General features: G+C 45.0%; 1 protein-coding gene across 3 annotated transcripts in view; it reads left to right on the top strand.

Moving 5' to 3' along the window:
• Nucleotides 1-2,196, top strand: part of EXOC2 (exocyst complex component 2) — a 154,088-nt gene extending 151,892 nt beyond the window's left edge. For all 3 annotated transcript variants that reach the window (XM_072034988.1, XM_027451693.3, XM_005022854.6), the window contains one exon: nt 471-2,196. In XM_072034988.1, coding sequence (XP_071891089.1) covers nt 471-564 — 94 coding nt within the window. In that variant the 3' untranslated portion in view covers nt 565-2,196. The remainder of the gene's footprint in view (nt 1-470) is intronic.
• The last annotated feature ends 21,673 nt before the right edge of the window (nt 2,197-23,869 follow it).

Raw genomic sequence — 23,869 nt, 5'->3', positions numbered from 1 at the left:
AGAAAACTATGGAATACCTCTCAAAGACAAGTTTGAGAACTCACATTCTGAATTCAGCTGCAAGCTAAATGCCATAGCCTTGATAAGGGATACCGGTTTTATGGCACCGTCTGAAAGTTGCCTTACAGCAGTATCTTATGACCCTCTCTACCAGTCCTTTTGCTATTGTGTTTAGCATTTATGTTTCTTTAAGGAAAATGGTGTTTATATGGAAGGAAAGGCATATAAAGGCCTATTTTATAATGTTGATAAGATCTCTGTGGCTAAGTCCTTCTCTCACCACAGATCATCCCAACACAGTTGGTGTATTTCTAAATATCTATAAGATTCAGATGTTTAAACTAGATCTAATTTTAGGCTCTTTATTTACGCAGGCAATGTATTTGAAGTCACAGACAGAATAACCAAAACTTCTGGTAATTGTTCCCTTTTCAGAATCCACCAAAATTATAAATATTTTCCTTTCACAGGTTATTAGAAGAGCTGCTCAACAAATTTAAAAGCAGCATGCACTTGCAGCTGACCTGTTTTCAAGCTTCTTCATCAGCAATGATGAAAACATAGACATCGATGCAATGCAGGCAACTCGATAGATGAATGCCGATAGACGTCACTCATTTGTCTGTACTTCGTCAGTTCCTTTGAGGACTGAGGAAATCAAAAGGAATGAATTTCATTGAAAAAGAAGTTATGAGATCCAACTCTTTGAGTAATGATAAGAGGTATCCTGCTGAGTAAGAGTTCTGGTTGTAAATATATTGACAAAATGTTTTTCTGTCTACTGTATTTCATTCTGTGGAGGGGACTAAGCCAGTTTTGTTTACATACATTCTTCTTGGCTATATGTTTGTGAAAAAATATTTATTTACATGCTGCAATCTCAGTTTCATTTGTTAAAATACGTTGAAATATATTTTTAGCAACTATTGCCTTAAATTTAAGTACATACACATGTATCAGTTTCTTTCTAGATGTAGAGCAATGCTGATGTAACTGGAAGACCCAGCGTCTGTAAACTATTGAGAATTATGCAATAAACATTACTACCTACAGATGCCTAAGTATTCATATACAATGTGCTGAAGGACACTACTTTCTCTGCATTTAATTTAATTTTTTTTTCTGATATGATCTACAATTTTAGTGTTCATTAAATCTGATATTTGGGAGGCTTTTATTTTCTTATTTCTTTGATAACTGAAAAGATCTTCCTGTCCCCTTAGTTTCTCCCTTCATTTGAGTATTGGTGTTAAACCCTTCACAATAGAAATAAGCTTTCCTTTCATTGGCAATTAACAATTAATTAAAAGTGCTCTGAGTTTGAGGTTAGTAGATGCTTTAAAAGTATGTTTAAGCTAAATATCCTTCAGCATTAAGGAACAGAACGGTAACTACTTCTGACTATGTGTGAGGCTAAAGAAGAGCACAATTTGCCATTGGTTTTGTTGTGTCCTTCTCACTCTTCTCGTCTTTCATCATTCTTACCGTCTTACTGTCTTCTTCTCTCTTGTTAGTCAGTCCTCTTGTCACCACCATTAAATTTGTTTGGAAGCGAATAGGGGTTCAGGAGGCGAGAACAGTTTTGCTGCCATTACTTTATCATTACACAAAAGTCAATAGCTGTCTTCCCAATGAACAGTCAAGACCAGACTTGATTGTGACTTTCATTTGGGGACTTAATAAAAACTGTGGGAAGCTGTAAGAGAGAGCAACTAATAAAAAGTGGTCTTGTTTTGGCGGGTGAGGGGTGGGTTTGATTTTATACCTGAAAACCACACATTCAGTAAATCATGCAGTAATGATGTATTCTTTCTGTACTTGCAGCCATTTGGGGTGTGACTTTTTGAAATTGTGCATTCAGTTTTCAAACGTTTTTTGTCAGCTTTATGCTAGTCCAGTTATGTGCTTTAAAAATATAACATACAGTTCCAGTAATTACTACAAGAAATAATTCAATGCACATGTATTGTGGGCACATAGTAATAGTGTGTTGAATAGAAGTTTAAAAGTGCAAGTGCATGTCATTATCGGCTTAAGAGAGAAAGTTGTTAAACATCTCAGCAATGTTGTTTTGTTTAATGTTGTCAATTCCAAGCTTGTCGTAGTCTCAGCTTCTGATACTAACTGAAATAATCATCCAGTTAGTTCAGTCTGTAAAGGAGTTAGCTTCAGAATAATAAAATATTAAGAAAAATATGTTCATAATTTTTTCTTGAATTCCTTGCTTTCCAAGAGATGTGATTTTCTAATGAATTTTGCCAGCATCTACATTTTCTACATTTGTATCAGACATGTTCATAAGTATCAAAAACTTAATTTATTGCCTGTACTGACATAATAGAGGTTCAGGCATTTATTTACTGTAACACTGTTCTCCTGTCTTCTGTTGCAACAGTTTGTTGCTTGCCTTTAAAACCTGAAATATGTAAGTCATGTGTTTGTGTTTAGTTGCTTTTCTTGAATAATGCTTCAGAATGTGTCATTGATAACCAAACAAGAACAATGTATAAGGGATCAAATACTCGAATTCAGCCTGATATGAGATAAATGCCAACAATCAAGTCAGAGCACTGGGTTCCATTAATCCAGCTGGAGGAATTAAGTAAGTCAGTGAGGATCATGCAGCAACAGAACGTGTTGAAGTCCATTTGTGTATAAGGAAAGCTGGGACTACCAAGACTTCAAAGCTGAGGTACAGCATGCTACAGTTCCTCTAAAGGGATTACAAAAAAAAACAAAAACAAAAACAAACAAAAAAAAAAAAAAACAAAAACAAGAAGTGGTCAGTGTGGCTTTGCAAAAAAAAAAAAAAAAAAAAAAAATCAAAGATACAATAAGGTGTAAAAAAATAGTATTGGAAGTGGAAAAAGATAGGGAGACCACACTAAAATACACGATGAGGGCTCTCAGAGAAAAGGGAGGCAGCAAGGAAATTAAAGTAACAGAAGTGAAAGGCTCTGACATTTAAAGCAAAGGTAAGTGCTGAAAACAGTACAAGAGAAAGTGAATTATTACATGAACTTTGAACCTCTAGAAAATCTAATATCAATTCATACTGGAGAAAAAAAAAAAAAAAGATACTGAAATGGAAACCTGGAAAGCTTTATTTCTCATTTAAGAGAAAAACTTAGGAAGTAATAAGGTTGTAAAACATGTCTTGCTAAAAATAGGTAAAGACTTATGGGAAAATTCAACCACAATATATTGTGTTGAGATATTCAGCCTCTGGAGATGTTGAGGCATTCTCCTGTTACTGTATTTTTGAACATTTATTTTGAGTAGTCATGAGGCGTTCAGGATGTAAGCAAAGAAGTAATAAAAAGGAAATGCAGTATCAATGTAATGAAATGGGGAGAGGGGGGAGAAGGTGGCAACAGAGAAATAAATCCATCAGCAAAATGATAGAAAAAATAGAGGAAAATTCATTACATTCCATACCTGGATGGTAACTTAATGAAACAGATAAAGTAAGTAGCATAAAGAAATGAAAAAAACACTGCCACTTTTCACTCACAAAACCTTTCCTTTTTTTAAACTGATATTGTTTGGAAAAGATGTTTATGGAATGTACTGATAGTGCATCGTTGTCCAAGTTAAACACTTTCTTAAAACTTTTAACAAGCAATTTAGAGAACTTAAAAAGAACTGCAGTCCTGCTAAGTTTCATGCATGTGCTGAATTTCTAGCCCATGAATAGATGTGAGACTTCTTGCTCTGATCTCCTTCAAATGTTTAACACAAACGCCCAGCATTTGTGGATCAGGGAAGATGTATTCTGTGCCTTAAACCCCTTGCATCTTCCTCCAGTTGCATAAAAAGAAGTGAGGCTCAAACCATTTGAATTTCACTGTGTGACAGCGGAGAAGGAAATGAGAAATCTGTGCTTGGAGTGCTGCAGGGTTGTGCTTTGTAGGGGCGCTTCTGGCTGGAGCAGTGATGTGTGACTGTTGGCTTGTAAAAGCAGGTCGTCTGCCAGCCTCAGCCAAAGCTATGGCATCTCCCTGAAGAGAGGGTACTTCATGTTGAAGGTGAGAGGCTTTTGTCTTCAGTGCAGACAGCCTTTTGTCTTCCAGAAATAAAGAAGCATTTATGAACTAATAGCATGTTTCTCTGGCTCTATTGGTAAGTAGGGAGATGCAGATAAAAACAGATCCATAACAGCTGGCATAACATTGTACAGAGCATGGTGCTAAAAAAATAATAAAGATAAACTTAGTCGTTGTTTATTAAGATTCTGCTCAAGTTAAATACTTACATGTTTAGAGAAAGAAAAAAAAAAAAGAACAATTGATTGTTCATATAAAAGAAGGTGTAATGGCAATTAATATTAAAAAAGGGGGGGAGGGGAACACACCTAGGTTATAGTACAAGAAAATCTGTGAAGCTCTTTGCTGAGCCCACGCTGAATGACAAGCATGGTGTCCCTTGCTTGCAAACATCTAACCTTTAGCTAGGCAGAGGCCTCCAAAATCATGAAAATTACTCACTTAACTCCTTGATGTTGAAAGCAGTGATATTTTCAGTTTATAATCCAAGAGAAGGTAGTAAACCGCAGTTTCCTAGATACTCTTTTGGCCTTGTGAAGAAAAGGAACACTGAGCCGAGAATCTTTTGCCATGGCTACATCTGAGACAATGCTATGCAGGGGATTTACACCTCCAAACCTGCTGCCAGACAGTATTTCAGTCAATTCCAGCCAACTTCTTTGGCCCTGTCCGGCTAAAATATATATGAAGCATTGTGATTTTCCTGCAAATAGTGATTGTTACAATATTGATTACACTGGTGGATGCAAATGCTGATTTTTGTGTCCAAACAGGTTTCTGGACCCTTGCTAGCAAGGAGAGGTTTTACATTTTCAGCACTATAAATGTGCTGCTGCTTTGTTCTTTGGAGGGAAAAATTTATCATAGAAAGGAAAGATCCCTAACTACATCAGAACACTCTGAAAATGAAAAAACAGTGAAGTGCTCCTGCAGAAGCCTGAGCTCCAAAACTCAGATCTGGATCTTTAACACTGGTAAAGTGCTTGCTTGCTAAGATCCAGTTGGTCATGTGCGTCTTGTCCTGACAAAAAGAGGGACCCAGTAGGTAAATCACAGCAATCTCGTTCTTACCATTAGGGATTGTAGTTTTTGCATGGCACTAACGATTTTAGCATCAGTCAGGAATCGGTAATAGCCTGTGACTACTGTCAAAGCAGGCAACAGCAAATGCATATGTTGTGCCACCTGGGCATATTTAACTAGTAAGAAATTAGTGTGTTTTGAATTAAGTTTCCAGATAGCTTGGAACTATTTGGGGATTTGTTAAATGTGTTCAGTTAGGACTTTGGTCCTGAGTCTTTTGGCATTTCGGGCCTAGCCATGTACCTAGAGGAGCTTTGGGTGCTGACCCTTACCCAAAATCAAAAGAGAAATAAGTCACTGTATAATGCAAATTTGTTTTAAAAACTTTAGGAGAGAATCTGGTTATTTTACAATTCAAGAAAAAAAAAAAAAAAAAGAAAAAAGAAAAGAACACAAATTCTGTTTGAACATGCATCACCCCTTACATTGCAGCCTGACCATATTCTGCTAAAGAGATGGTTCAATTTACCTGCTGTATCCTCATGAGCAGCTTTCATATTCTTCAGGATTAGATGCTAATACTAAGCGTGCACATTATTAACATGTTTGTAGTCTCTCGAGTGTTTCTGCAGTGTTAACTCATGACATTCTTTTAAGGTTGTTGAAGGAGACTATAAAAATGCTACATGGGTAATTATAGGTAAAGTACTTTTACACGAACTATATTACTTTTTAGGGTATTTTGGCTTCATGTGGTGATAGCTTATTTTCTGAATTTGCAGTATCTACTTTTTTTTCATTTTTATTTTATTTTTTTTTCCCCCATGGAATAAAAGGGGGAAAACTGGTAATAATGGGGTGCCCAGTTTCATTAGGGAACATGGTAGCCATTTCTGTCTTTGCCTTTTTTCTGTTTTTATTTAGTGCGTCCACAGGTTGAAGAGATCTGTAGAATTCAGCTCCCCTTCTTTTTGGGCTGTTTGAGTTTTAGAGCTCTAAAAGCTTGTCTCTAATGGGAATACTAAGAGAGCATGTCCAAAATGGTAGATTTATTCCCAAGTAAGGTGTTGAGCAAGTAAATTATATACTCCTTCCAGTATTACTTGATGGCCCCAGAGGGTAAGTCCTTTAAAGTAATGTGTGTTGGTGAGTAACTTAAACAACACACTTTGCTGCATCGTTCATTAGGAACAGGGAGGCACATGCTGCGTTTGGATTAGCAGCACAAACAGAGCTGCTACAGTTTATTTTTGGGCTCAGACAGTGAGAGACTGGAGGGGTTCATTTATTGCACCTGATTTTTTTTTCGAGTCTGAATGTCCAAGGAGAAGTTTGTGTTCCTTTTCCCTCGTGCTCTCACTATTTAAAGGCTTGTAATAGATTTTGCACGGCCCTTCTGCGAGCAGTCCTTCCTTAGGTCAAGACCAAGTAAGGAAGATCTTCAGCCAAATTCCTTTTGAATTGGAAAATTTAAACAACTTGAGGAAAAAGGAGTAAGACAATGGAAAGTGGAATCCAGCCTTATTTGTAACAGATGCTATTAACACATGCTTAGTTTTATAGCCCATCTTGGCACCATTTCGCCTCTTTCTTGTGAAATAACTTCAGTGTAAAATATTCACTGCCAGTCCCAGGCAAATGCTCCTAAATAACATGGGCTGATAGTCTTGATGTGGTCCATTAAAAATGTATGAAATAAAAGTTACAGATTAAGAATTATTTTATTAGGTTAAGGATTAAGAGTTATCTCTTTCGCTCCTGGGGTGGACTCGGGTGCGCAGGTAGGGAGGACAACTTCGGTTGGCACTTCTGTGCTGTGTTTCTGTGCGTGGATGACACCTCTGCAGTGTAATTAATACAGTTTTGATTGAATTCAGAAAACCAGGAGGCTCTGTGTGTGGACTCAAACCCAAAGCCCAGCGTACCTATCTATTTCTAGATATGTGGTGATCTAGAAACAACATTGTGAGTCTTCATCTCAGTGGCAGGGGGTGGTCTGTACTAAAGCAGCAAAAAAACCTCTGTCCACAGAGTCTGCTTCAGCCAAGAGGAGCATGTCCCTTGCTCTTCTTGGCTCATAAGCAGATTTTTAGTGCAGAATGTCAAATCAGATAATTTATAAAGTAAAATTTGCAAAATGAGACAGTCTTCCTCACTGCTCATTACTCACTTTTTCTGATAAATTTCACTCATGTAACTAGATGGTACTTCTGCTCACAGAGGGGTTTTCCCTGCTAGCTTATCTTTTTAGATATTCAGGAGATAATTAAAATTCAAAATGTTAACGGTGCTACTTATTTTTAGAACCCGACATAAATATGGGTAGACATAGATTTGAAAATAAATTAATAGACCAGAGTGCTCTCAACCATTGTGGTAAAAACGTTGGCAGACACCTGTTGTAACCCTCTTCTCTGCAGCCTGCCCAGGGAAGACGTCCCTCCATGTCTCTTGAGACGTTTCCACCTGCCCGTGCTGGAGAGCAGCAGCAGGTGATACCGTGGTGCAGAATGCAAGATGCTTCTCTGTGTTAACTGAAATGCTACAAAACTGAGTAAGGCAAGCCCCAGGAAATTTCTCTGTCTCACAAGGGTAAAGTCTGTGCTATGTTTTTGAAAATCGAAAAGCTAGCAACACACTTGGGCTAAGCATGGCTAAACCTCTGAGGAAGGTGTCTGTGTAGGCATGTTTTACCATTGTGCCATGAAGCAGCAGCATCCAGGTTGTCCTTTTACATAATGTTGTATTAAAAGAGAAAGTTGATTTCTAGCTCTTGCCTTGAGTGGCTCCTTGACAAACACATATGGTTCCCGTTTGTAAGCAGAATACAGTTTTACTGAGTGTCCCATCCAAACACACACTGAATCTCTTTCTGAACCTCCGTAACCTCCACTCCTTCAGAGCCCTTTGTGCCAGCACAATACATTCTGTATGTATTTTTAGCCTCCTGAGTGCCCATCTGAACTGTGCTAATCCTATCGTATTTCACTCCGTCCTCCTGAAGGTACTTGGCTTTTCATAGCACATCAGAGCTCCTCTGTTTACTTCTACAGTGCTCCCATCCCAGATTTTGGTGGGATGTAGGCAAAAAACAACTGCTGAAGAGCAGGAGCGTGACATCGAATCTCCTCATCTGTGCCTGCAATGCCTAACATGGTAATTATGGTCTCCTTACCACCACATTTGTAGTGTGTGTATGCACTGATCAGCTAAGGGCAGCTTTCTCATGCATGCCTTAAATTAAAATCTAATTGCAAGCCCAGAGCTGAATTAATACTGTGCCTCCTCAACAGCCATGGTGTAAGCTGAAAGAATTCAAGATGTCTTTGGTCAGAAAGAAGTAGCAAAGTGGTGTTTCATTGCCTAAGATGATCACCAAGGACAGGGAAAGCTCCACATTTCAGGTGTGAAGACTGATGAAGTCTCGTGGCTAAGGCATGGTTAAAAACAAACTCCTCGTTTCTCCTAATGGCTACTGTAGTTGACTCTTCATGCCATCTATGTGCTCTCGAGACACCTTGTTAAGGAGCTTTGCTTAAGATGTTAGGAATGGGTTCTTCTACAGGGCTCAGATGTTGTGAAGTCTCATGCAATGCTCCAACACATGGCTCAAAGGAGTGTGAGGCTGCCTCATCACCACCCTGACCTGGCTCAGGAAGTAGACAGGGATCAGGGACATACAGTCCAGGGCTGGAGGGGCCACAAGCAGCCCTGCTGGGGATGGGACAAAATGCCCCGAGGCTCCTGACATGAGGTCAGCCTTGGTTCCTCGCCTGTAGACAAACCTGGACCCATGAAGTCCTCCTTTAGGAGGGCCATACTTCTGGATGGCTAATCTGTGGCAAGCTTTTGACACTTCAGAGAAGGCAGTATTGTACTAACTCAACCAGTACCCTCACAGCACATTGAGAACATGGTTTGCAAATCCAAAGTAGTTTCCACCAGCACCCTGGGCATTTGACTCTTGATGCATCTCGCAGGGATGTGCATCAGAATCCGTGAAAGCCGAGGGAAACGACCCATTGGCCTCAGTAGTCCCTAAGCCACATGCCTGGTGCTCGCTGGCTTCAACAGCAGAGCTGTCGCACCAGGTATGTCACCGCAGAGGGGAGGTGACTCACCTCAGCCCCGGCCACCCACCCGGTGAGTCAGTGCAGTGCCAGCGGCAGGGATGGCAGTGAGACACAAAAGCCCTGAGCCTCTGCTCGACCCAGCAGACCGCACCCTCCAAAGTTTCCTGCTGCTGGTGAACTCTGTCGAGTTTTATCTGTGAAATGGGCGTAAAAGGACCAAAAAGAAAAAAAAAATCAATTTCTCATGAATGAAATATGATCTAAGCTTGAAAAGCGTTCTCGACAGTTCTGGGAGCAGCATATGGCTAAACTAACTGAAGAAGCATTGTGGTTTCTCTCTTTACAACCTCAAGGCTGGCTGACTAGCTTTTATCAAGGATAGTAACTGATAAATATTCACTGTTAAAAATGGTTCAGCCTTTCTGGGGAGCCTTTTTAGTCAGTTTGACCACTTCAGGTTGAACAGCTCACAGATTTTGGTCTAAGCACAACAGCTCCAGTCTGTTACAGAAATAAAGGAGTAGTCAAAAACATCTCCATACATGCCTCTACTTAAAGGAAAGTAAAACCAATGCAGCACCAGGGCTGTAATAATCAGACTTGCACACATTATGGTCAGCCCCGGCTGACCACGTGGTGGTAAACAGTCATCTGGAAATAGGTGTTTGAGGCTTGCTGGGAGGTGTTATCAGTATTCGTAATGTTACATTCTGCATAACAGAGTGTCTTTCCCATCAGTTGGGTCCAAGTGTTTGCAAGATGGGTCTCGTTGCTTTACCAATGTTGTTCATTTTTTTGCTCGAGCTTATACAAGTATGAGTGAATCTCACTAAATGACTCCCCTTTGAAAGTGGCTGCTGGCCAATCTGCAGTCGAACATCCTTCCTGTTCTTTCATCGAGCTGCAGCGAGCGGGGAGGGGAGCAAAGCTCTGCAGGGCTGCTGGGGGATCATCTGAAGTAACTTGCCACACCGCAAAACATTAGGATTTTGGGGAGCAATGCCCCAGGCATCCACTTCCTTCTGGTCTTCATCTTGTTTTTCTGTCTGTTTGTTTGTTTGTTTGTTTTTCCCACTTCCCATATCTGTGTTTTGTTTGGATTTTCATCTACTAAATTCACCAAGTTCCAGTGAAACACGATTTCTGGTCTTTTGTCAGAGTTTTGGGGCTGGTCAGTCCTTTTGGGTTTTATAGTTCTTTTGTTTTCAGTTTGGTCTGATTGCTTGAATTTTTATTGGCAAGATCATGTATTTGATCTGTTGGAAAGGGGTGCTACTTGAGGAGTATTTTGCACTGGCAAAGTTGTTTCTTTTTTTTTTTTTTTTCCAAATTGCACTTCCCACCGGTATATTATTTCAATTTTAACTTCAGCATTACAAAGATTTTCTCTCTGGCCAAAGAGAATGTGTTTTATGTGATCTGCTATGTAAGATAAGAAATTTTGCTGTTTTGACCCCAGGATAGAAGAGGACGTTCAGCGACACAGCGACAGTGATGCTGAGAGGAGATGGGAGCAGAGAGGGGGCTCAGGCTCCTCAGACCTGCTCCCTGCTCACAGGCCAGCAGCACACACTCTTTACCTCTTATGGTTGCCCCCCCAGAGTGAAAACTCAGGGAAGCACAGCTCTAGAAAGCACAATGACTCCCTGAGCATGAGGAGGAACAAGTGCTCCAGCCTTAAGCCATCCTTCCTACATACCTGGTGGGCTCAAGGAGCCCTGCAGTATGTAATATCTGAACAAAATTGCATTTTTTTTTCCTGTGCTGCAATGCTATGCTCTTTCCCCAGCAGCCCCGAAGACAAGGGGGAAGGGGCTGAATTATCACACGCTCAACTTTTCTGTTGAGCTGTTGCTTCATCAATACTTTGTGGCAGCGAGCCCATAGGGTAACGTTAGAGAGAGAAGAGCTACCAGAGCTACCTCCTGCAAATCTTTCCCTTGTGCAATAATAATAGTATGCAAATCTTTCATTTGCATATTATCCTAATATATGCAAAGAGCCGTAACTGCAAGTAGCAGTTTGTCACATGCAAGAGCAAAGCTTTTTGCCTGTGTGGGGTAGCTTTGGTGCTCACTGTAACCTAGCACTGCTACGCGTACTGGGGTGCTGTCGTTCCCATACCAGAGCCTCCCTCGATGTGTATCAACTATTCCTAGATAAAGCAACAGAGGCTTTTGTCCACGGCCTCCCATTTATGCCTGCATCTTCCTCTCTTTCTAGCTTGGCCCTGGCCATGATGCATGTCAGGCTGTATTTCAGGAGCCTATGCTTTCCCATTCCAGTGAGGAAGGGATTTGGTGCACATCTTTGCTGCGTCCTGTCCTTCACGGCAGTGCTCCAGGCAGTAGCAATGAGGGTGAAAGAAGGATGAGGCCACAAAGAGGGGCTTTTGGGGAGGGAGGGAAGGAGGGGGGGAGAGATAAAGGGCTTGGAGTGAGGTGATGGAGATGAGTCAGAAAGTGTGGGGGAGGCCAGTCTGCCAGCAGCTCTGGGGGCAAGTGGAGGTCACTGATGTGAGAGGTCTGCAGACAGCATCCCTGCTTGGGCTGGGGGAAGGGGACCCTTTAGTGGCACCCAGTTCCTTTCTGCATCCTCCAGCCTCTCCCTAAATGCACCCAGCTGAGGACCTGGCAGTCGGTGGAGCATCCTTGCTGCTACACTCTCAGAGGCATGCCTGGAGCAGGGGGCTGCTCATAGCTCTGCGATGCCAGGGGGAGACTCACCTCCTGCAGCCAGCATCAACCAGGGCACCCCACCAGCCCCAAGGAGAAGCTGAGTGACTTTGAGCTTAAATCTAGGTGAGGGTAGGCAACAAAAAGTGTGACCGTCTCTTCCTGCAGCTGCCTAGAACCTTCTCAGGTACTCCACAAGGCTCACCAGAGCCCGCATCCTTCATTGCTCAGCCTCCAGCCCAGCCACACAGGCAGCCAAGACAACTTGGACAGAGGCTCATCACCCCAAAACAAGTTCAGAGATAAGCATGGGAGGTTCTCAATTTCATGGAAGCCAGCTCAGAATAAAAGGCAGCCCCTTCATTTCAGGAAACCTCATTTTTCATTTGTAAAACACTTTCATTCAGAACAAAAAAAAAAAAAAAAAAAAAAAAAAAAGGAGGTGGGGGGAGGTGGAAGGGAAACAGAATGCTACCTCTCCCTAGCCATAGCAAATACACCTGCACAGAAATTTTCAATCCTTAAAAAATGTTTTCAAAAGCATGTTTTAACGGGGGCACCAGCAAGTCCAGCAGTTGCCTGTTGCTTCCCAATTGCAGTTACTCGTAACGCTGTCAAATGACAGCTGCTTGGGCTGGAATATTCCAGGTTGGAGTCTGCCCCAGTACATTTTCTCTGCCTGGAAATTTTAAGTGGTTGCTGATCACTTAGCTGGAAGAAAATATGCACTTATTTTTCCCCCCATGTTTCTAGAAATTTGGTGACCTTTTCTTCATGCCCCCAGGCTTTGGAAAAAGAACTTGAAATGTGGCAGGATTTTGGCTTGTGAGTCAGGAATGTGTTGCTTGCCTGTGAAAACCCTCCATCCAAATTTTGCCAAGTAATATGCCTCTGAAGAGAAAAAATCATCTCACTCACGAGTACTCACTAAATCCAGACTGATTATAAAACAAAAATCTTCACTATCTTCAGATTGGTCTCACAGCTGCACATGAGCCCTCAGAGGTCTGCACCTGAGCAAAAGTTGAAGTCATTGAGGGAAATGGCCCCCCCATCCCCTCACCAACTGGTGGACTGGAGATGGGAGGGTGTGAGACTGGTTTCAAGGGAGCAGAGAGAAACAAGGACACAAGAAAAAGGAGAGGGAATGAGACCCAGGAGGAGCCAAAGAGCAACAAAGGACCAAAGGCCTGGAGCACATGGGGGACTGTATGGGGACTCATAATGAGGATGGCAACTTAGCGTACCTCTGTGGGCTAAAGCAGGAGGGTAGAGCCAAAAGGTCTGATATAACATCATCGCGTTTTGTTGCTTTAGTTTGCTGTCTCCCATTTCTGCCACCTTAAGGTAAGGAAACAGCCTACCCAGGTATGCAAACCCCACACAGAGAAGTCCAATGTTGTTCTTAAGTAAGTAGCTTTCATCATTTTATCCTCTATAATATTGCACATGAAATGCAAAATAAAATAAATAAATAAATAAATAACCCAAAGCAAGTAAGAGATCTGAAACGTTTGTGATTAAAGAGACTTCCTACAAAAGTTCAAGAAGAGACGCTTTCATCAGCAGGCTTTGTAAATATGTGGGTTTGTAAGCAATGAGTGGGTTTGTAAATAGAGTTGCCTGTGTATCAAACTCAATACCCACCGTGTCAGACAGAGCCACGTTGGTGGCCAGCACCTCTGAATCACAGCCTGTTAGGGCTTTCTAAACCCTAAGACCTGTGCCAAGAATATTCCTTACATCAGCTCTTCTTTTCTAGCGCTACTGAGACACATTTCATGTGCTGCAGTTGTATTCCTCAATTCTTTTTGCCTCCTTTTTCACCCACTGAGGTATCTGCCATCGGCAGGAGACCTTGGGTAATGCCTCCAGCCCATTCAGGCCCAGTCCTTTCCCAGAATTCTGGGATTTCCCCTTTATTTCAGGTAATGGACAAAACTGCTCATAAAAACAGGTTGTTGGGGTTTTCGATTGGTTCGTTTTACTTGGTGAAAGGTACGTTTTCGACATCACCAGCACCATCCTCGTCCCACCTTGCCAACAAGTGGTGCAGAAACCTTCCTCCTACGGCACGAAAAGGATACAAGGGATCTTGCTTTAATCCCCAGCTTAACTAATAGTTCTCCCCTGTGACCATTAGTGAATTGCTCAAACACTCAAATGCAACTCCTAAAACAGCCCTGAGCCTGCCCCTACACCCTACTGCACCACACAACCGCATGGTGCCATCCCACCAGCGGGCCAGCCAGGCCTGTGGGAAAGGCCCAGGTTGCAAGCAGGTCCCGCCAACTCTCCATGTTTATACGTGGTGTCAGCAACTACAGGGCTGGAAAAGCGTCCCACCAACCCTTCTGCAGCTACATGCATGCCCACCCTCCCCCTTTCTCAGCTGCCTATGAGAGTGGACAAGCAAGGAGCAAAGGCAGGGCCTGCTCCTGGAAATGCTCCATGAAGGACAGCAGCGCTTGGGCAAGGACACCATCTGCAGCTGTAAGCCCACAAGGAGGAGTTATGGGGCCTTCCCAGTGGGGCTGCCTGTGACCAGCTACCCACGCAGCTGGTTGCAGCATCCTTCAATCCCCCTTGGAGATGCAGGTCTGGTGCCTAAGGCTGCCAAAGGGTGCCATTTCCAGTACTGCTAGGCCTATGACTCCATTTGAGAAATGCCATCTACATTTTGAGCCACTTTTATTCTTTTTATCAAAGCCTAGATCTTTTTCGTTGTCAGCCCTTTCTGTGCGTAATTTTTTTTAAAGGTGGTGGTGGAGGAGGGATCTATTTAGCAATGCTTCCATTCTCCTGCCACTTGCCTCATTGATGTAGACAGGAAGCTTCTGAGGACAAGAAACATCCCTTATTACATGCTACTACACTGGGTAACCTCATTTTGGTTTGGTGTCTAGACAGCAATGTAGAGGACAATGATAATAAAAACTGAGCGCCCAAATATTAGAAAGACCTGCTCAACAGTTTCACAGCCGCCTTCGCCAAAGGTGAAGTCAAGTCTTGGAGTTTTTAGAAGTCTGGCATTGCTCTGGAGCTTTGGAGGGATTTTTATTATTATTATTTGGGCTCCAACATGCAGATGACCTGATTTGTGTGCGTGCCCATGCTGATCATGCACCACTTCTGTTAAATGAAGTAGGAAACTGCAGAAAGAGACATGCTGCTTTTTTTTCAGAAGTTGCTTGGTACCACTGGAAAAAGAAAAAATAGGTCAATTCAAGTGACCAGTATGGAAAGAGGTCCCTCGCTTTCAATTTCTCCTACTCTGAGCAGAGCAGCCTAAGAAGTGTCCAAAAAGAGCATTTGCTGTTTATCTCTGCTTATAGCCAGCTGGGCCAAAGATTCATGCATATGGGACTATTTTCTAGGAAAATACTTCAGGCTGCTTGAGTGATCTCTGTTTTGGCTGTTATGAATCTCTGTTTATGTTGCCATAGCTTTGTAAAAACGCCAAGACTGAAAGAGACTGGCCTCCTAGTAATATGCATTTTGAATTGCTGTCATAAGCAGAGAGCTTGATTCATCAGTTTGGGAATCGCTGAAGCAAATGCAACTCCAGCTTGCATCATCATGAGGCATATGTGGTTCCTCAAGACATTTTGTTAATGGTTCTGGGGATCTTCTAAGTCATAGACAAACTGAAAGCAAGCATATTGCTGTCTCCAATGCCAAGATGCCTAAAGGGAAGGTCAAAGCACCTCTCTTTTCCTCACATTGAGTGTAGGTTCTAGGTCAATCCGGTTCACAGAGGTGACCTCAAGCACCTCTCTTGAAAAGGCGTGAGACTAATCCACACCCATATTGCAAATGCTCAGCATATTTTGTGTTGTAGGAAAATAAAGCTCTTCATTTCACAGCTTGTCTCTGTAAAAGGAAAATGAAAAGAAAAAAAAAAAAAAAAAAAAAAAAGGAAAAAGGAAAAAAAAAAAAGAAATAACAAAACAGGAAGGAAAACATTAATGAAAACACTGATGTTTTGTCCCTGGGGGAAAAAGAAGAGACATGGGTTTCATTTAAGATAACAACAACAACAAAACGTACCAAGAGTCTGAAGGGCGAAGGCTGCTCTTTGGAGCAGGCCCTGCAGCGGGGACTCCCCAGCCGCCGGCTCCCCGGGTCCAGCAGCTCCCCCACCCAGGGTGAGCTCACCCCGACCCCTCCCTCCCTCCCACCACTTCTACAGTGCAATTCATATGGTGACTGCTGCAGTAAGATCAGGAGCAATGGGGACTATATATAAAAAGGGCTGGAGTGAAGACGAGTGGCACCTCAATTCTGCTTCTGAGTAAGCCTTCTGTTTTTAGAAAAACAGGGTTAGGCGCACCAGCGCTGCTCCAGCCTGCCCTGCACTGCCACGCTCTTGCCACAGGCTCAGCTTTCCCTGCGGATGCTGGCAAGGAGCAGCAGCTCTGAGCCCCCAAACTGCAGGGGAGTGGGGCTCACACCTCCCCTTGCAGGTGGCCCCAGCTCATCTTTGGCCACTGGTGGCTTTACTATTGGACAGAGGTGTCCCCCTGCCCCTGGTGGGCCACCTGCAGTGATGCACAGGAGGGTGACTGGGGAGACCAGGCTGAGGCAGCCGGTGTGGAGCAGTGGCCTTTGCCTGGGAGTGGCTGATCTTTGATGTGTTTTTGGTTTTTTGTTTGTTTTTCATTATTATTTTTTAATATTTATTTTCTTGTTTGTTGCGTGTTTTTTCCACAGGAAATTTTAATGGAAATTTTAAAGAAATTTCTCTTTTCTAGCCTCTCGTTGAAAAAAAAAATAAATAAAAGAGAAAGCCCCAAAACCCCAAATGTCAGAAAACTCGCTTCTTCTTCAAAACAGAGTTCTTATTGTCCAGCAGCCCTGACTTATTGACAGGCAGAAGCAAAGCAGACAGACCTGTGACGGCAGTGGAAAAAGAAAAAAAGAAAGAAAACAAGAGAGAAAAAAAAAAAAAAACACATAAACACCCTCCTACATGGGATGCAGCTCAAATCCCAAGAATGCTGCTGCTGCCATGAGCATGGCTCAGGCCACAGGGCCGCAAGGTGCCAGGGAGCGTGGGGCCACCCAGCTGCAGTGTCCCACAGCCAGCTCATTGGCTCGGGGTGGCCCTAACCCCTTGTGCTCCTCAGAAATTATAAAATAAATAAAAGTTCCACCTGCAGCATCTAACAGTGCGCTTTCAGTTTTGCTTCCAAGTATTGGGGTCCATTTGGTGTTTCCTGACTTGTGGCAGTCCAGCAGGATTGCAAGGACAGGGGCAAGGGGCTGTGGGGCTGCACCCTTGCGCTGCACTTCCTCCCCACAAGACAACGACTTTTTGAAAACAAAAAAAAATCACTGGTGTGGAGTTCCTGATGCCAACCACAGAACAGAAGGAACTGCTTTTTTATGTGAGCGAGCATGGTCAAGTAGCTGCCGCCACGGTGCGTCCGGGATGCAGCAGGTGCCTGCAGGTGACACGTGCCAGTCCCACCACTGCAATTCTGCAATTCCCAGCTCATGCCAGCCTCGTTACTTCCCTAGAGTGGGAAGCAGATGAAAACCATTTCAGATTTCAGCTGCAGTTGTTGCTGGGCACTGTGGGACTGAAGTCCCAGGCCAGCTGGAGTGGTGTGTTATGGCCCCATGCATCGCATGGCCTGGCTCTGCTTTGGGCGTATTCAAGGGTTATGATTTGTAACACGATGAAAATAAAGTAATATTACCAAACAAGCTGGAACAGAGCAAGACAGGCAGGGGGAGGGCAGGAGGCTCCAAGTGGCGCAGCTCTGTCAGGGCAAAAAAATTTAGCTGGTTTTATCCTGAGTCACAAAGGAGCGGCTGCCACTATGGCAGGGGTGTGCTTAGGGGATAGGAAGAGGAGAGTAACCAGATGTCATTTTCCAGATTTATGCCCCTGTAATCTTTGAAATGACAGTGGCATATCTGATGTATTCATTTTATTTGTTGCTGTTATACAGCAGAGAGAAGAGACCCCTCAGAAAGCAGAGACTGACCTGCAGCAAGGTGCCCGGTACTGGTGTAGGGTGGTCGCTGCAGGACCAGCACTGCAGGTGGGAATGCACACCCACAGCGGGTCCCTGCATCCTACAGGCACCACGTACTCATTAGTTAGTGCCTCATCAAATAAAGACAGGCCAAATTTCCATGCAGCAAAGCTCTGGCCCCCTCCCTGCACACACATTCTCAGCTCTCGGCAGATGAGGAGGGGAGGCAGCTACAGTCTTGAGTCCCCTCATGCTGCTTCCCTGGGGCCTCTGTGGTAAAAGTGTCTTTCCCTAGATGCTGGCTGAATAGTTAAGCCACTGAAACTCTGGAATTAATTATAACTTTATTTTGAGGAGAGTAACTTTATTTTAAGGCTACTTGACGAGACGGTCAGAAGGGGATTAGCAGCCTAAAGGTGACCCAGTGGCGCGCCAACCACCACTGCCAGGGCCCTGCTCAGCTCAGTAACGAGGTGAAGCTCAATGCAGGCAGAGGCAGGCAGAGGAGGATGCTCTGCCAAGCCGTAACGGGGCTGTCAGGCACAGTGTGTCTGTTTCACTTCTGGAGACCCTCCTGCCACGAGGCAGGCCTGCCATCACCTCATGCCCTGCGCCCGCTGCCTTCCCCCCAGTGCGAGGCCCCGCTGGCACCACACGCCGCCGGCTGCTCCCGGCAGACAGCCCAGCCCGGCACCCCCCGGCACCCCATGCACAAGGGCTTTTTTTTTTCTGTTTCACCCACAGAAGCCCAAGCCTGAGCCCCTGCAGCACAAGTGCTGCCTATGCACAGCGGCAGCCAGGTGCTCGGCGTCGTTCCCATGGCGGCCTCTGGTCTTTTCTTGTAAAAGAACTGATTCAAGTAAGTTCTGACTCTATATTCCCACCTTTGCTTGACAAACAGAACAGGGAAATGCCATTAACACGCAAGCGTTCCTCAAACCACCTTGTTTTTGCTAGTCGTTCACTGCCAGTCACAGTGGAAACAACACCACTTCCTCCCACATGCTGTCAGTGCCTAGACTGTAGCTATTCGCTTTTAATTAAATTAGCCAGCCCATTGCTTTGCTGTTATCCTATACAAAGCCACTACGTTCTGCAAACACCTTGCCGAAGTGACTAAATCAGACAATGAGATAATTATTTCCACCACAGAACTCACTTTGGTTAGAAATTGGCCATCACAACACAGGCGGCCCCGCTCACAAGCCGTGAGGTTCATGGGATGGCCTCTACAAGTTAAGTAACATCACAAACCCGCTCCCAGGTGACTATCTCATCTCAATTGTTTAAATCTTCACTGTCACCTGGGGGTGAAATCTCAGCCCACAAAGCCAGGCAAGTCAGGATTTCAAGCCCCCCTCAGCCCTGCCCCACTCCATCTTCTTAGCCTATAAGCATCGCATGAACACCTCTGCTCCCACTGAAGTAGTACTTATTGCCGTTGTTGTTACTGCTGTTGTCAACACAACTGAGCACAGCTCACAATATTCCTCAGAGAGAAAAGAAAACCTTTGCTTTAATCGTCAGCGTGAGAAGCAATAAAAGGCACTTGTGCTTTCTGTGTTTAGCTGAACACTCGCCTGCTCCCAGTGCATTTAAAAGCAGGTCTGGGTAAGTTCCCGCAGATAGACATGCTCCAGGAGCACACAGGTGGCTTTGGGCAACCCCTGGCCATGGGTTTACTCTGGACCCACTGTAGACTTCTGTCTGCCCCTTGTCCAACATCACCAAGCATTTCCCTGTGCACAGACTGCAGTATAACCTTATAACCTTCCTCGTTGTCACTCTTGCTAGGCAGAGGCCCTTGACTCATGCTTGTTCAAGACCCAAAATAGAGGGGCTGTGAGCCTGAAGAGGTTTTTATAGGCACCACAGTGCTGTGTGTGCTAGGCACATGCACTTCCTTGCACCCGTGTAGCTCACGGGGATGCCTTCTGCTGGGGGCAAGGCCATGGCATTGCCAGTCCAGCGAGCTGATGCTTCCCAAGAAAAGAAGTGTTGACCTGTAATGCCAGCTGGTACCCTTGTGTCATTAGCAATACAAATAATGATTAATTGGACTGATTGCTACTGAAAATCAGCCTTCCTGGACCATTAAACCTTTTGGGGTCTTGATGAGAGACCATGGTGTACTGAGCAGGAATTGCTGTCTTTGCTCTAAAAATAATACTTTTTGCCTTCTCCCTCCAAACAAGGTGCTTCTGAGAGCTGGGCAGGAGCACGTGAGTAGCTGTGGGGAGATGCTTACATGAAGCCAAGGAAGCTCCACTTGACTTTGTTGAGGAACTGAGGAATTATTCAACATCCCACTTTCACTAAGGCTTCACCACATCAGGACCACTTGTTAACTTTTGCTCCTCTCAAGAAAGTTCTTCAGTCTACAGGCTGCTCCTTATCTGATCTCTGGGCTCTCAGTTCCTTCTCTATGACCACCTTCTCCTCTCCCTCAGCATCATCTTCTTGTCTCTGCATGGCCTTTCCATGACCTCAGCTGCATCACTGGCTGTGGCTCCTCCGCTGTTTTCAGCCTCCCCGTGACTCTCTGCACAGCTGAATTCCAGGACCCCTCTGACAACTCGGCGTCCCCTGCTTTCCTCTCCCTCAGGCATCGGGTCTGTTCTGGGAACCTCTATCCCAGTTCAAGATCTGCTTTTTCCCATTCTCCCAGTGTGACCGAAAGCCTTCTGGCAAGGCCCTCCAAGAACATTTTTCTCTAGCTCCTATAGATCTTGCCTCACAACAGTGACCCCTCAAAACACAACAAGCCATTAACTTCCAACCATCACCATCCTATTCCTCTTCTCCATCCTTCCTTCAACCTTTTTGATAGAGAGCCAGTGCCTGCATCATCCCTCCTGCTGTACTTTCTCCCCTTCCCCTCCCTCCAGCCCTTTCCTCAAGCTCTCTCCCCAAATCTGGCTGCATCCCCAAATTCTCATTCTGCCTACACCTCCAGTTGGCACCCATCCCAGCCTCCCTTGGCTAAGACCACTGCTGCCCTTTGGAGTCCTCTCACCCCCTGTCCTCTCCTCCACTCGCCCTGGGGTGGCCTCCAGGCTTCCTCCTGGCCTGGGGCTGCCCTGCTCGCCTGTCTCACCCCAATTCTCTTGCAGCCCCCGGGCAGCTGACCCCATCCTCCCTGCCCCACAAGCCCCCTTTCCCCCTGCAGCCACAGGCAGCAGCTCACACCTCCCCTCCTCTTTTTTGTTCAGCCATTTTTAGCTTCTCTCTTCCTTTTTTTCTTTTTTGGTGGAGGCAAGCGGAGGGGGGAGCGCTGACATTATGCATTGATTATTTTTTTTTTTCATGCCTTTCCTGCTCCCCACGCCTGTATGTGCTGCCTTATTTCTGAGAAATAGCTGACTTCTCCTCCTGGCCAAAACCCACTTCTCCACTCCAGAACTGCTCCCCCCTTCCCTTGCGAGAGGCAAGGCACACTCACCCTGGCAGCACGCACAAAATGGCCCTAATGATCCCCAGCTCAAGGACACATGGCGGATGAGCTGTCCTCTGCCAGCTTCCCTCCTGCCCACTTGCTCTCCACCTCCTTGCGTCCCCCGGCTCCGCTCCTGCAGCCACCTCTGAGCCGTAACGAGCAATGCTGACAGACCCTACAGCCTGCCAGACGTGCCTTTTCTTGCTGCTCAGCACCACACCAGGGCCACGTCCAGGCTGCTTCTGAAGATCTCCAAGAGTGGAGACGTCACCAAGTCCCTGTGCAACCTGTGCCAGGGCTCAGTCACCTGCACGGCGAGAAGTAAAGAAGTTTTGGCAGTGCCAGAGTTACTGCCTTTGTTTTGTGAGCACCAAGCATGTGGAAGAAGGAGAAACTAGGCTATCAAAGCCTTTGTTGTAGGAGCAGCGAATATGTGGACGTTGTGGTTTGTTTTCTGCAAGACCTTGTGAGAAACACGGAGCTTAGGAGCAGCACGGTCAGCGAGGCCTGCTTGCTGTGCCCTGCAGCTCCGGCTGCGTGGTTTAATAAGGTTTAAGGCACCGATGGGCACTTGCCCCTGGATGGAGTGTAAAACATTGAGTTGTCTGATACATCTTGAGAGCCTGCAGCAGGCTTCCATTCACATGTGTCCTTGTGATCCTTGTTTCCATCTCCTCTCCCCATCCCAATATTTTCATAACACTTCTAGGACCTCATTAGCACCATTTCCTTCAGTCCTATGGGAATAAACCAGGCCAACCATATGAAATGCTGTTTTAGGGGGGGTGGGGAAGGCTTGCTAGGTGCAGACACACATGCTGTATGCAAAAGTCTTTTTTTTTTTTTTTTTTCTTAACAGTTTTGTCTTCGCTTTAAACTTTGCAGAAAATAAAAACAAAAAAGATCAGCCTTCATAATAAAAGTGAAGCTGAGCCAAATACCCTTGGCCAAGTATCTGTGCCTGCCTAGCAGGCTGTGGGATGGCAAGCAGCACGGGAGCTGTGCTTTAAATTTAAGAAATAAATAAATAAAAGGAAGAAAAAAAAATAGAAAAAAAAAATAAAAAGGAAATAGAAGAAAGAAAACCTTTCCCCCCAACTTCCTGTGCAGATCCTCTTCACAACCCCTTGCGCACCCCCACTGCCTGCCTGAAATGAGCTCGTAGTTTTGCAGAAAAGGCCGGGATCCTGAGAAACTGGGCGACAGGGGCTCGTTCAGCATTTCCGTGCCCCCCCGTGACACTCGCCCGGACCACCGCACGTGGTCCAGGCCCCCGGGAGCGCGGGCGGGCAGGCGTGCGAAGCCGCGGGTGGCTTCAGGACTGGGGGCAGGCAGCGGGGGATCGGGAGCCGTGGGCTCGGTTCGGTGGCTGTGCCGCTGCCGTAGCGGATCGTGAAGGTTAGGCAGGTTCCCTCGGCGGGAGCCGACCAACCAAAGCCTGGGGCTGATCTCAAACTTCCTTTTTGCGGTCTGCGTTGCCTCGATTTATTCATTTCCTTGTAATTTACAGATAGACATCAAGGCTTGCTATATTTAAACAGGGCCTGTATCTGTGGGGATTGTAGGTGAGCCATTTTATTCGCACAACGATGGTTTTAAAGGAAAGTGAGACTTCAGAGTCACCCTTTGGGCTGCCACTGTCTCGTGCATGGGTGCCCAGCATCCGCTCCATGGGTGGCTGTCAGGACGCCAGCCAAACCCCCTCCCAAACCTTCTCCTGGGGAAGCTGCCCTGTCCTCCACCTCCCTGCCTCACCTCCACAACAGAGGTCACATCGGCCCGCTCCCACCCAGCAAGACGAAGGAAGCCCAGGTGTGATGAAGCAGTGATGAGTGGGGGCACCACGTTGCTCCTCCATCAATCCTGCCCACCCCGGGTGCCCCACTGCTGGTGGGATGGCCAGGAGATGCGGAGCAAAGTCCAGCAACAATCCGTGGTTATTAGTCCAGAGGGCAGCAGTTGTTCAGGTGGTGCAATGAAAACACTCAGGATTTAGCTATTTTGGGGGTGGGGTAGGGGAAGCTCTATGGGGTTTATAAAAAAAAAAAAAAAGTGTTTCATTTAGAAGGAAAAAAAAGCATTTTGCTCTGTTCCCATGCAAATATCTGTCACTTGTTCCACAGTTTTCTTCTGGAAAGCCCGTGTTATTTCCTACTTAGCTCAAGCCTGGGGAAAGCTACCATGACCAGCTTGAGCTTCAGGATGGTGATCAACATTGAAAAAGTCACACAGCTGCAAACCTCTGAGCAGAGGGTCTTCAAATATTTTGGATTAAGATAAGATAGGGGGAAAGGATGGCATGATTTCTTCAGACCTGGTCTGGGTTTTTCAGCCGTTTTGTGAAAACCCCTTGCTCTAAACAGCTCTGACCTTTCCTATTTCTTGGAGACTGACGTCTCTACAGTAGATACATGATGATGTCACTTACCCTGTTTTTGAAGTCTTTCTCTCTCACTACTCGCATGGGTTTTTCTGTGGGAGGGGACAGTCATGAAGAAGGCTAAACCTCTTGATCATGTGTGAAAAGAGGAAATGAAAATGAGTTGTTGGAGATGTAGCTAGACCTGACCCATAACTTTTGTTTCTGAGGATATACAAATCCTGAACTCCAGGAGAAATTTGAAAGGAA

This window comes from Anas platyrhynchos, chromosome 2 (genome assembly GCF_047663525.1).
Source record: "Anas platyrhynchos isolate ZD024472 breed Pekin duck chromosome 2, IASCAAS_PekinDuck_T2T, whole genome shotgun sequence".
NCBI classification, from domain to species: Eukaryota; Metazoa; Chordata; class Aves; order Anseriformes; family Anatidae; genus Anas; species Anas platyrhynchos.
Note: the sequence above shows the minus strand (reverse complement) of the source record. Positions and strands in the feature narration are given on the sequence as shown.